This window comes from Cnephaeus nilssonii, assembly GCF_951640355.1.
Source record: "Cnephaeus nilssonii genome assembly, chromosome: 20".
Classification (NCBI taxonomy): domain Eukaryota; kingdom Metazoa; phylum Chordata; class Mammalia; order Chiroptera; family Vespertilionidae; genus Cnephaeus; species Cnephaeus nilssonii.
In genome coordinates, this window is record NC_137091.1 from 27,958,094 (window position 1) to 27,971,229 (window position 13,136).

The following is a 13,136-nucleotide window of genomic DNA, read 5'->3' on the forward strand; positions in this document are numbered from 1 at the left end:
CAGCGGGTGGCCAGAGGAAAACTGGTGCTGGTGGAAAACTGGTGCCAGCAGCCACGCAATCAGCCACCCCGAGTTCCGCCACCTGCGCCTTCTGCCTTCCGCCTGCCCCATGGGTCCTCCTGCAGCGCCGGCCTTGGGGCCGGCAGGAGGAATGGGGGGCGGGGACTCGTGAGTCCCCACCCCCCGCCAGCCCAATCGGCCATCCTGAGTCCCGCCCCCAGCCTCCCAAAGGCCCAATCGTGGGCGTAGCGGAGTGATGGTAATTTGCATATTACCATTTTATTAGGTAGGAGGATTACTTTAACAACAGCAACAACGACAAAGCCTGGGAGTGCTATTCTAAATAACCTTTCTTACATGTACAAACTGACCTGGAAAGTGAAGTCGCCTTATAAGATTAAATCACTGTGTAGCCAGTTTGCCTAGGACAATCTTGGACTGTACCTGTTGTTTCGGCTTAATTGTTAATGGTACCTACTTGCATTCTAAAATGTGTTCCAGTTTGAACAATAAATTGTGGCCACAGTATTAATTTCCAATTACTGTGCTAAGAAGTTACCTCAAATGTAGTGACTGAAAGCAACACACATTTGTTATCTTGCATTTCTAAAGGCTCAGAATCCTAGGTGGATCTCACTGGGCTGGAGTCAGTGTGCCAGCAGGTCTGCTGTAGAGGAAGGTCCTTGTCATGTTCAGCTTCTAGTGACTGCCTGTACTCCTTGGCTCCTGGCCTCTTCCTCCAATGTCAAAGCCAGCCATGGCTGCTCCAGCCCCTTCTCGTATCGCATCACTGAGACCTTGTCCTCTCTCTTTCTGTAGAGGATCCTTGTGATTACTTGTGGACCCATACAGATAATCCAGGTTACTCTCTCTATGTTAAATCAGCAGATCAGCAACCTTAATTCCATTTGCAACCTTAATTCCCCTTTGCCATGTAATCTAACCTATCCACAGGTTCTACAATTAGGACATAAAAATTTGTGGAGATCTGCAAACAGCCCAAGTGCCCATCAGTAGAGTAGTGGATAAAAAAGCTGTGATACATTTATACCATGGAATACTATGTAGTTGTTAAAAAGAAGGCTCTCTTATCCTTTGAGACAGAATGGAGGGACCTGGAGAATATTATGCTAAGCAAAATAAGTCAGTCAGAGAAAAGTAAGTATCACATGATCTTATTCATATGTGGAATATAATGAACAAAATAAACTGTTGAACAAAATAGATCCAGAGACATAGAAGCATGGAACAAACTAACGAATCTCAGAAGGAAGGTGGACACAGACAAAAGGGAGGCGGAGGCGTGGGGTGGGGGGCGGGGGAAGGCTATAAGGGGTCAATGGGGGGAAAGGGGAACATATGTAATACTTTCAACAATGAAGATTTGACATAAACAAATTGATGAACAAAATAGATCCAGAGTCATGAAAGCACGGAACAGACTGATGAATCTCAGAGGGAAGGGGGAAGTGGGTGTGGGAAGAGATTAACCAAAGAACTTTTACGCATATATGCATAATCCATGGACACAGACAATAGTGCCATGAAGGCTGGGGTGGGGTTGAAGCCAGGTGGAGGGGGTACATGGGGGGTCGGGGGAGCGAGACATCTGTAATACTTTCAACAATAAAGATACATTTCTAAAAAATCTTTTTGAAGGCCATTACACTGTCAACCACAGCCACTCTAGGGAGCAGAGCCAAATTTTGAAGGCAGGCTCTCCGATTCAAAGTCTAGGGTAATTTCAGTAATCAGTGAGAGTGACTTTAGTAGAAAAGCCTCGTTGGACTTTTGTGACCTGTTGGGAGGTGAGGAGAGTGTAAGAATTGCAAACAAAGAGTCAATAAAAATATCTACCAATGCTATATATACTAGTAGAGAGAGAGAGAGAGATAGAAAAATCAGTGAGAGAATCATCAATCGGCTGCCTCCTGCACTCCCCCTGCTGGGGATTGAGCCCACAACCGGGACATGTGCCCTTGACCAGAATCGAACGCAGGCCAACGCTCTATACAGAAGCAGACTAGCCAGTGTTCAATGCTTTATTCAAGGCACAGAATAAAGTTAGATACAGAAGGAATACCTAAACAATAGGTGTTTGAGTTGATTATGATCTGATTGGGTCACAAGTAAATTCTCATCTACATGCAGAATGCATCCGTCTCCACCAAAGGAGTCTATAATAAATGAGCATGATACTATATTAATTAAACATGTGAGAACTCAGACACAGAAAGTAAAGGCAATTTCAGTTTCACATTAATCAAATAAGTTAGGATTAGTTTTATTATTTCCTTTTTCATATCACAACAAACATTATATCCATAGTGTAAAGTACTGCTTTAAAAATCTTCCACTCTCAAACTTTTGGAAATCACCTGTTTTAAATAAACTCATAAAAGCATACTTCCCCAAAAATCTCTGTGGGCTTTTTTATTTCCATGGTATCTTTGCAGACTTTTTAAAATCTGTTAACATCTTTGAGGGTCTGAAGACATACCGGTACTTCCAAACTGCCTTCCGGGAAGATTGTATCAAGTTGAATTTCCACTCGCATGAAGCCTGGTGCTTATGTCCCCGCACTTCCACAATCGCTGGGTCTCATCTTTTCTTTATCTCTGTCTGCTAGGAAGGCAAAGGCAGGCATCCTATTTTTCATATGCATTTCAAGGTTTTGTGTGAGTCTGTCTGAACTTGCAGTCGTGTTTAATTGGAGATGTCCAATGTTTGTTAGACCCATGTGTATCTCTAATTGCACACAGTGAACTTCCAGTTATCGTTTTGTATTTCTAGCATTATAACTATTCTGTAGTGTAAAGGATGATGTTTGGCATAAAAGGAATGAGACCCATCTTTGTTTGTGACTTTTAAACTGGTCCAGTAGAAGTTCCTACAGTGGTATTTCAGAGATGGTGCAAACCACAGCACCCATAAAGGACACCTTTTAGTGCCCCAGAAAGGTAACTTGGAGGGAACACACTCATTTGGGTGGGAGACATCTATGTCTAAAAGAGAAATTGGGTCACATTATGTTGTTGGAGTCCTAGTTCATACATTGTCTTTATTTTATGTGATCAAAAAACATGTGACTGAAAAGCATGCATGCACACACACAATCAACCTGTTCTGATGTTTGTACATCATCATAAATAAGTAATTCACGTGTGTGTGTGTGTGTGTGTGTGTGTGTGTGTGTGTGTGTGTGTGTTAGTTCATTTGAGTATTTGTCCTGAAGCAGAACCATCAGAGTTCAAAAGGTCAGTGTTTTCTAAATTGTTTTACTTCAAAATGACTCATGAGTCTATAGACTGTGTGTCATGCTCTGTTTCCTATCCCATTGATCCAGGTTTGACATCTGTTGCTTGGGTCATCTCATATTACAAAAAGTATTGGCTTTTAAGAGCCAGCTTCCTCATTTTGGCCTTCACCCAAAAATCCTTGTAGCACATTTTGTTTTCCACCAGTTCATCCCTTTGGGTTAGATCACAGTATCAAATTGTGTCTGACTAAATTGTATCTTTCATAAGCAGATGAGAGGATGAGCCAAATGAAGGGCAAGATGTTAATAGTTTGTTGTGATGCTGAAGGCCAATGCGCTTGTATGTGCTTTGTAATTTGGTTCATTATGTTCCTATTCTTTGAAAAATGATTCTTGTCCATGATTGTGTACAGCCTGTCTCCATTGTAATGGAGCATTAATTGGTTGGGAGAGTCATTGGCTTGCATGTAGTGACTTGATAGTTCACACTTTAGTGGAGATGCCCCAAGACATGGAAGGAAAATAGAGGAGCCGAGGTGCTGGGATGCTGGGAAGGATGGCTGGCCGAGGGGACCTACACTCAGGCTTCAGTGAAGCTATGCTGGAGCTTGGCTTCCTCTCTGGCTCCTGTGATCTTTCATCTACCTGCTCCCTACTTTACAGTCAAGCCTCTCTCTCCTCCCACATACAAGACTCAGATATCAGCACTAAGAACCTGGTGCCATTGACCATGGCTCCCGAAGTGAAGCCATTAGCTCACAATCATGTGGTGCTTTCCTGTCTCCATTGTTGAATTGCTGTTGGATTGCGTAATTTTCCTTTTTTTTTCTTTTTTAGTGAGAGAGTGGGAAGTGGAAGGGCAAAGCAGAGACACAGAGAGAGAAACATCGATGTGAGACATGATTGGTTGTCTCCTGCACATGCCCCAACCAGGGCCCAGGATTGATCCTGCAACTGAGGTACAAGCCCTTGACTGGAAACGAAGCCATGACCCTTTAGTCCACAGGGAACACTCTAACCACTGAGAAAACTGTCAAGGGCAAAGTACTTTTGCTTTAAATAGATTAGGAATGACTGGCATACACTGTTCCCTCCCTGACATATTCACCATGTTCATTGGAGAGCTAAATTTATGAAAAGAACATTTTTTCTTTTCTTTTCAGAAAATCTATGACATCCCCAAAGGGAACATATTATGACCAGGCTGACACTGTAATACACCCAACCGGTCATTTGTGGCATCATGTTATATGATGCACAGTGGTTCATGATGTGTTTTAACATGTATTTTCATGTGTATTAGGAAAATTGTATAATATGCTCATCTTTGCCTAAATTAATAACTATTTTTGCCTCTGATAGGGGAATAGTGACACATAGCAATCAATGTAATGCCTCTTAAGTAAATAACAAGTTAGTAAAGAAAATCAAACAAAACTGACATGAAAATCTGTGAAAAAGTATTTAGCAAATAAGAGCATAATGGCGATAAGCTTGAATTTTGGAGTCAGACCTAAGTTTGGGTCCAGCCAGATCACCAGCCAGCCTTGGACCATGGACCAGGTACTCAAGTTCTCTGGATTCTGTGTAGTGGTATTTCTCCAAGTTGTTTTGAGCTCCATGTGACAATGCAGCCCAGACATGTATCAGACACCAAATAAATGTTGTTCCCTTCTTATAAAAAGCAAGTAATCAATTTAATATGCTTCAGTAATGTTTACCACCGTGGTTCTTGTTCGTGAATTAAGACTGCACAAGATGTTAGCTGGCCTGTGGTCAGTGGGATGGGGCCTGTCAGCTCTCCCACACCAGGGTTGGAGAGAAAGGCCAGATGGCTGAAGCTGAGGCCAAAACTTGATCTCCACTCTCTTAAAGAGGCATTACCTCTTCAGCAGAGAGCTCTGTGCAATGAATATTAACTCCGGTGCCTGTGATGTGCCAGGCATTGGGCATCAGTACTGGGGATTGGCTAAAGGGCAGGAACAGTTACTGTGCCTCTGACTTCATGGGGCCAGATGGAGAGGCAAACAGTAATTGAATTGTCACACAAATAATAAAGCCAAGATCTGAAGGATGAACAAGGGATCACCAGGGGACAGCAGATAGGATGCTCATGCTTCTAGGAGTGTTGCAAGAGAGAGTGCTGTGTGGGGAAGGAGAGGTGGAGGGATTGACTAAAAGGTTGGTGTGCCTGGATATTAAGCAAGGAGGATCGCTTGTGATGTGGAATGAGTTTGGAGCAGTGGCCCAGGGCCATATTATAAAAAGACTTGTCAAAGTAAAGAATGTTTTGTTTATCCTAAGAGTGATGGGAAATGATTGGGAGGTGTCTATAAACAAATTAAAATTTGAAAAGATACTCTGGAAGCCTGTGTTAGTCTGTGTTCTCCAGAGAAACAGAACCCATAGGAGATATGTAAATATATGAAATGTAAATATCAATGTAAAAATTTATATATATATATATATATATATATATATATATATATATATATATACACACACACACATATATGAAGAGATTTATTATAAGGAGTCGACTCCTGCCTGAAGTAGTGGAGGCTGAGAAGCCCATGACGTGCCGTCTGAAATGGAAACCCAGGAGAGCTAGAGGGGCAGCTGGTCTGAGTCAGGAGGCCTGAGAAGCAGAACACCAAGGGCAGGAGACCTCGGGCCCAGGGCAGGCAGAAGGAGAAGGAGCAGGCATCTCTTTCCTCCCCTGTTGCTTCTACTCAGGCCCTCAGTAGGTTGTCTGGCGCTCACCTGACACTGGGAGGTGGATCTCTTTACCGAGTCACTGATTTAAATTCTAATCTCATGTGTAACAGGCACATGCAGAAATAATGTTGACTCTGGGCACACCGTGGCCAGTCAAGTTGACACACTGAATTAACCATCGCAAACCCTTCAGGGAACAGGCTGTGGCGGTCAAGAGCAGGTACAGGGATCACCCCTGGGTGCCTGTTGGAGTGGCCCACTGAGAGGTCACAGAAGCTAATCTCAGGAGGTGGTGATGGAGATGGAGAAGACTGTATAGTTGAGAGAGATTGGGATGATAGGCAGGACTTGGTAGCTGAGTGGCTGGGGAGAGGGGAGAAGGCTTCGTCAAGAAAGAGGATGCGTCTCTGCTTTGGTCCCGGGAGAAGGACCACCCTCTGGAAAAAGTTTAGAGCAGAATGATAACCATGCAGTGGCACTTACAATACTTGCTAGTCGCTCAGACACCCATGCCTCCAATGATGCCATTTAAGAATACTTTGATGACATCATTTTAAATGTAAAATAGTTCTGCCCTCTCTAGGAAAGGCAGAAGCCGACCCTTTGAAATCTGGGCAGTAAGAGCAGGGTCAAACTTCAGAACCCACTTTATATCAGACACCTTTGCACGCCCTTGACTTAGTCCGTCCTAGATCCTCTAAGGTCTCTGTGGTCGGCTCTTATTCCTAACACAGAAACCAAGGTCAAAGAGGGGGTGCCCACTCAGAGCCTGGATCCGGGACATCAGGGAGACTATTTTCTCCTGAATCCAGGTCCAGGGCTCACTCCACAGCTCTTCAGAGCCCTGTACTCAGGCTTTCGGAATGTGCCTCTCTCCCCAGCAGTGCTCCCCTCCTTCATGACCACCAACGTCTCTCTCCATGATGGCTCAGTTTTCCACAGTCTGGGCAGGAGACACTAACACCAGTCTCGCCAAGTGCTGGTGTAAACTAGATTCCCAACAAGTCCCCTAGATGACCGCTAGGCCCTCTAATGATAGAACCTAATTAGTTTACCCCTCCCAGGGGTATTGCATCTCAGTGGGGGACATCAACAATGAAGTGTTGGATCCAAAAATCATACCGCGGTTGAGGCAATTGGGTGCCACCAACACTGGTGCTCCACCCCCTGTGAGGTTTCCGGCCTCAAGGACCTCTCTCTCTTTTCTTTCGTTTTCTGCAACTTTTCACTTTTCAGTTAGTGGGCAATTCCCTTCTCCCTACTTTCTGTTTCACAACTTTACAGAAAGTGATCAGACAAAATACACTTAAGTGCTCATTATGTACCATTGGAGATGAGATGATTGGAAAAATTGATTTGTGGGTGTATGAGTTTTATATCTGGGTGTGTATGTGGTGTATGTGGTGTACATGTGTTTTTTGTGTCTGTGTGTTTGTATGTTATGTCTGTGTGTGTTTGTGTGTGTTTATACATGTGTGTGTCTGTTCAAAGGATCCACAGAAAACATCTGCTCTGCTTAGCCTGTGTGTCTGGGGTTGACACGAGTGTGCAGTGGATTCCTAGCAGGTGGTGCGACTCTGCCTTCTGCTTGGAAGTTATTTTCATGCATCTAAACCTGGGAAGGCTCTTCCCAAGCGCTACAGGCCCTTGGGCTTTCATCTCTAACTCCTGTGTCACAGTTCAGCATCACACAAAGAATGGCGTGCACCTGGATTCCCTGCAGATGGGATGAAATGTAGGGCTGCCTCGGGAGGCTCTAGCAGGGCCTGAGAGTCTGCATTTCTACCCCCCCCCCCCCCGCCAGGGATGCCAGGAATGCTGGGCCCAAGACTGCACTGTGAATAGCAAGGTCCTAGAACACACAACACAGAGGTTGGTCAAATATATCACTTTTTCAGGATACTTGCCATGGAATAAGTTATTAGGCAATTATTTGTCCAAGTAACTTGGACAACTATTTCTAGATCTAATTTATTGAGCATTTTCTCTCTTTCTGGTTCCACAGTAGACCTCTTTATATGTCACCCATCATTATTCCCAAGAAGATCAACCACTCACATTAAGAACAGAAGTCCTAGAAGATGGTGCAGAAATAGTCAGTGAGAAGCTGGGTGATTTCCATTTCCTGTTAGAAATTATTCCATTGCTTTCTGCCAATGGCTGCTTGTTTGTTTTTCTCACAGTAGGTTTCTACTAATTGGCATCTCACTTTAAACATCAAGAACAGGCATGAGAATGCCTCCCTTAGAATGCATTCCGGTTTGTTTTATTTCTGGAGCCCCAAACACAGTCCCTAGAATAGATCTTGTGACTCAAAGGAAACAAACATTGTTCCAGTATTTTTAAACTAAGGACTTGTGTGTTTTGGGAATTTCAATTAAGAAGAGGAAAGGAAGTTGAAAACATCATTAAACATTTATTCTGTGATATTAGAGGTACCCTCTGAAAGTTAAGAGTCCCATTTCAGAAGATTTCACATTTGTTAACTGTGGATGTGACCTTCATAAGAGAATAGTTATTTAAACTCACTGGAATGTCAGATTTCTTTACAGTAAGTTATTGGGTAGATAAGGTCATGTTTACTAATAATTTCTTTCATGACTGCTTAATTTTCATCTACACTTAATATATGCCACTTGGAAAATGTCTGGACTACTTAGTAAGGCACTAGCATTTCCTATTCTATATTTTATTCAGTCTACTATGGTTTTCTTTGTTAGAAACAAGCATGATATCATTTTTTCTCCATCATTTCTTTTACCCAGCAAAGAATGTTATAGCAGAATCAACTTTAGTCTACTCTGTTGGAATTGAGTGGAGCCCCAGTTTGACTTCATCTTGTACCAAGACCATCCCTAATATAACGCTAAGCTAAAAGCCATTACACCTGCTGTCTACAACTCTTTTCCATGCATTTTCACATGGCCAGCTCCTTCTGCTTTGTTGTCATTCAAGTCTCAGTCAAAATGTTCCTTCAGCAATAAGTAGATTCTGGGCAGGGCCTGAAAGTCTGTAGAGAGTCTTCCAAACTATTGTATCTAAAATAGGTACTCCCCTGCCAGCACACATTCACACTCTTTCTCTCTCTCAATCACATGATAACCCAGAGTGCATCTAACAGTATTGTTTTCCACTAAAAAATTCAGGAGTCAAACTCTGGGTACTGGAATGACATAAACTGCCATCAGGTTGTCTACTTACATAATTCATTTTATGAGGTTCGGTGCAACATTTTTCATTCATCCTAATCAATTATATCTCCTTAGTGTCTGTCTGTCTTCCCATTATGTTGAGATGGATCTGGAGTCTGCCCCTCCCAGTTCCAGTATATTTGCGTATCTGGCAAATGTGAATTCTGTTCCTTTGTCCTATTTGTGGCTTCTTATACAACCCGAGTCTTGCAGAAAGTGGAAGTGTAGGAAGAGGTCATCAAGAGGATGTGACCGCCCATTGACCCATGAGCTGGACCCATGCAGTCAGGCTCCTCACCTCTCTCCTGTCCTTGGAATGTATGTTCTGCCCACCATTCCCACAGTGTGAGCTTTTTCAAGGGCACAGCCTTGAGACAGTAGGTGTTGTTGAGACCATCTGGATGGCATATGTGACTGAAACCACTTAAGGCCGCCACATAAACTTTCAAGATACTGGTTGGTGAGCACAGAGATCTACTTGTCTTATGGTCTCCCAGACAAGTCTCATATATAGGTTCCCTTACTTATTAAACTGCCACCTACTAATCTGGAGTGGTCCACCTCTTTCTTATATCTCTCCACAGCCTTCATGCATGGGGGCCAGTTTGTGAACAAACAGGAAAGTTAAGATTCAGAACCAACATACGTGTTGTCTTTATACATAGGTTTTTGGTTAAGTTAAAGTCAACTCTGGCTATTTTGGTAGGACAAAAAGCCAGACCTTCATTATTGCATGAATTTCCCCCAAGGCTTTGTTTTAATTTTCTTTCTTTAGCAGTATTCTTATAGTAAATTTTAAAAGCAGCATCCTATATAATAAAAGGCTAATATGCAAATAGAGCAAACAGCGGAACAACTGAACAACCAGTCACTGTGACGTGCGCTGACCACCAGGGGACATGCGCAAAACATGGTGGGTGTCGGCAGTAGGTGGCAGAGCGCAGAACATGGCGGGCATTGGCCATGGCAGGATGGTGGAGCAGGTGAGCAGGGGGGCATCAGACCAAGGCTGGGTGCCGGTTGTTGTCATCAGGGCGAGCCTCTGGTGGTTACTGAAAATTCTTTGCTCCCACGCACTGTGGTCCCGCCCTGTGCTCGAACCTGTTGCCAGCGCTGAGGCTGCTGCTCGCATCTGCTGCTGGCGCCCTGTGCCGGCCCCAGTCACTCGGTACCATTAGGGGGTGCAAGCAGCAGCTGCCAGCCCCGATTACCCCTCAGGGCTTCCCCACCTCCCCCTGCTCCTGAGGGGCAATCGGGGCTGGCAGCCACCACTCACACTGCTGCCAGCGATGGTCCCACTCACACCCCTGACGGCGCCGGCCCCAATTGCTCCACAGTCAGCAGGTGTGAGCGGGCAGTGGCAGTGGCTGGAGTGGGGCTGCAGGCAGACTGGGGACTGGGTTCTATGGTGGGAGGGGCTGGGTGAGGGGCAGAGGGTGGGCCAAGACCTGCCCCTGTGCCCACTGCAGCCTCATGGTCCACAGTTCCTTTCAAGGTACACAAATCTGTGCACTGGGCACCTAGTAAAAATATAAGAGTGAACTCTATTTAAGATTTTCTTTCTATACAGATGTTAAAGGCTCTGCCCCTTTAATTAAAGTACACGTGCATTATTTTGTCTGCTCCAGAAATCAAAGTGTGTGTGTGTGTGTGTGTGTGTGTGTGTGTGTGTGTGTTTTAATTTGCTAGTGAAAAGATTGTTAAAGAAAAAAAATGAAAACTATATCTCTCTAAGCATACCTGGTTTCACTTTTGCTTACTAATTTCAAATTCTGTCCATATGTAAATGTTACATATGTATGATACACATGCTACTTAGCCTATTTTCACACAATATTCTTAGTAGATCAATAAGGTTTAATAATTATTTTCTCTAATGGCTGTATTCTAGCATGTTGTTACATAAACATTTATTCAACTAGTCCCCTTTCACTGGACATTTAGTGGATGCCAGTGTTATTTCATTACTAGAAATAAAACTACAGTGAATATTTTCATATATGTAGCACAACCTAGCTCAAATAGAGCCAGGAGTGATATACAAATGGAACAAAATGTATGAATTTTCGAAGCTTTTGTTGAATTTTGTCATGCTGCTTTCCAAAAGAATGATATCAATTTACAGCACCAGTATGTGGGGTACTGTGCTGACTTGTAACAAAGGTGTTTCTCTCTTATTTTCCTAAGTTGGGTTAGTTTTTTTTCCCCTTAATTAACTTGAAAGAGAGAGAGAGAGAGAGAGAGAGAGAGAGAGAGAGAGAGAGAGAGATATCAGTTGCCTCCTGTAGGTGCCCTGACCGGGGATCAAACCCACAACCTTTTGGTATACTGGACGATACTCCAACCTACTGAGCCACACCAGCCAGGGCTGGGCTAGTTTTTACATTGGTGTTGATAATAATAACAGTAGCAACAATAGCAGGAGCTAATTGAATATTTCTTTTTTAAAATTTATTGATTTGAGGGAGGGAGGGAGGGGGAGAGAGAGAGAGAGAGAGAGAGAGAGAGAGAGAGAGAGAGAGAATAATTTGTTGTTCCACTCATTTATGCATTCATTGCTTACTTCTTGTATGTGCCCTGACCAGGGGTCAAACCCACAACCTTGATATATTGGGACGGCACTCCAGCCAACTGAGCTATGTGGCCAGAGCCTCATAATATTTTTGAGATATTTTATGTGACAGCCATTAAGTGACTTAGAAACATTATGTATGTTAAAAATATACTCTCTGGAGCCTGATTTCATGGGGTCCAATCTAGACTCCACCATATAATCTCTGTTTGCTTTTTTCCCCTCCTCACAAAAGGGTCCTAGGATTACTGTGAGGATCAAGTGAGTTAATATAGTAGAGAGCCTAGGTAAGCACTGGATAATATTGATTATTATTCCTAATAATGAGTGTTTTTAATGTTATGCTGGGATTCCAGCTGCAGAGGCCTCTTGCTGAGGATTCCCACTATAGAGACCCTTTTCTGACTGAAATGCTCAACCCCCTTCAATGCAGGGACCACCACTGATATCCATGGAGAAGTGCTGCTGTCCCTGCCGAGTTCAATCCAGGCTGAATTAGGCTCAGAAAATAAGAGCATAAGGTTACTGTGCTTCACTGGAAGTGTCATGACATAATTTCCTGTTTCCAAGACAATAAAGCTAATGTTTTTATGCTATTATTTTCTTCAAACTTGAGATATGATGGTAATTCTCTATTGGAAGTGTTTCATGGAATTATGAAATTCCCTCATAGATTATAAGGGCCTGGTGGGCAGGCATCCTGAGGTCTCATTCCAGGCCCAGCAAATGGCTTCCTTGCACCAGGAAGGCTCTCTATACATACTGACCTGAATTTCTCCCAAACATTACTGTAAACACTTTCAGTTATTTTCTAATGTACTCTGTTCATAACTGCTTAGTCAATTATTTTTATTAGCATAACATTCCATTTAAGCATAATGATGCTGGAAAAACAGAAACAATGTAAGCACATTTTCTCAGCTATGGCTGATTACGAGTGGTGTGTTTTTTTTTCTTTCTTCTTCTTCTTCTTCTTCTTCTTCTTTTTTTTACTTCCTTTGCAGATTTGATAAATTAATTATAAATTTCCCAAGGGGGATCTACCATGAATTGATCTTTGTCTTTTATTCTCTAATGTTTCATTTCTATTCTAGTCACAGTGTCTATCCATTGAGACCACAATATTGCTGAGGGCTCATAAAATTGCTGATATAACCAACCTTCTCCAGAGAACCTGGTTTCAATTTTCATAATGAATTAATCCCTCTTTCTCCATCTCTTTGCTCCAAAAGCTATTTGTGGAGACCACTGATGTCAACGGCAGAACTCTTGAGGGGCCAGTCCCTCTGGAAGTCATTGTGATTGATCAGAACGACAATAGACCAAGCTTCCGAGAGGGCCCCTATGTTGGCCATGTCATGGAAGGATCGCCTACAGGTATGTTAAGTTGGCTTAT

At 43.2% G+C, this 13,136-nt stretch overlaps 1 protein-coding gene and 1 long non-coding RNA gene across 3 annotated transcripts in view; one reads left to right on the forward strand and one right to left on the reverse strand.

The window, feature by feature from the left end:
* The window catches only part of CDH13 (cadherin 13), a gene marked incomplete at its 3' end in the record, with an annotated part of 1,039,464 nt that overhangs the window by 643,551 nt on the left and 382,777 nt on the right, over positions 1 to 13,136 (forward strand). For both annotated transcript variants that reach the window (XM_079760072.1, XM_079760071.1), the window contains exon 6: positions 12,973 to 13,117. In XM_079760072.1, the coding sequence (XP_079616198.1) occupies positions 12,973 to 13,117 (145 nt within the window). The remainder of the gene's footprint in view (positions 1 to 12,972; positions 13,118 to 13,136) is intronic.
* LOC307092706 overlaps positions 1 to 13,136 on the reverse strand; it is a 71,073-nt gene that overhangs the window by 17,049 nt on the left and 40,888 nt on the right. The window lies entirely within an intron of this gene.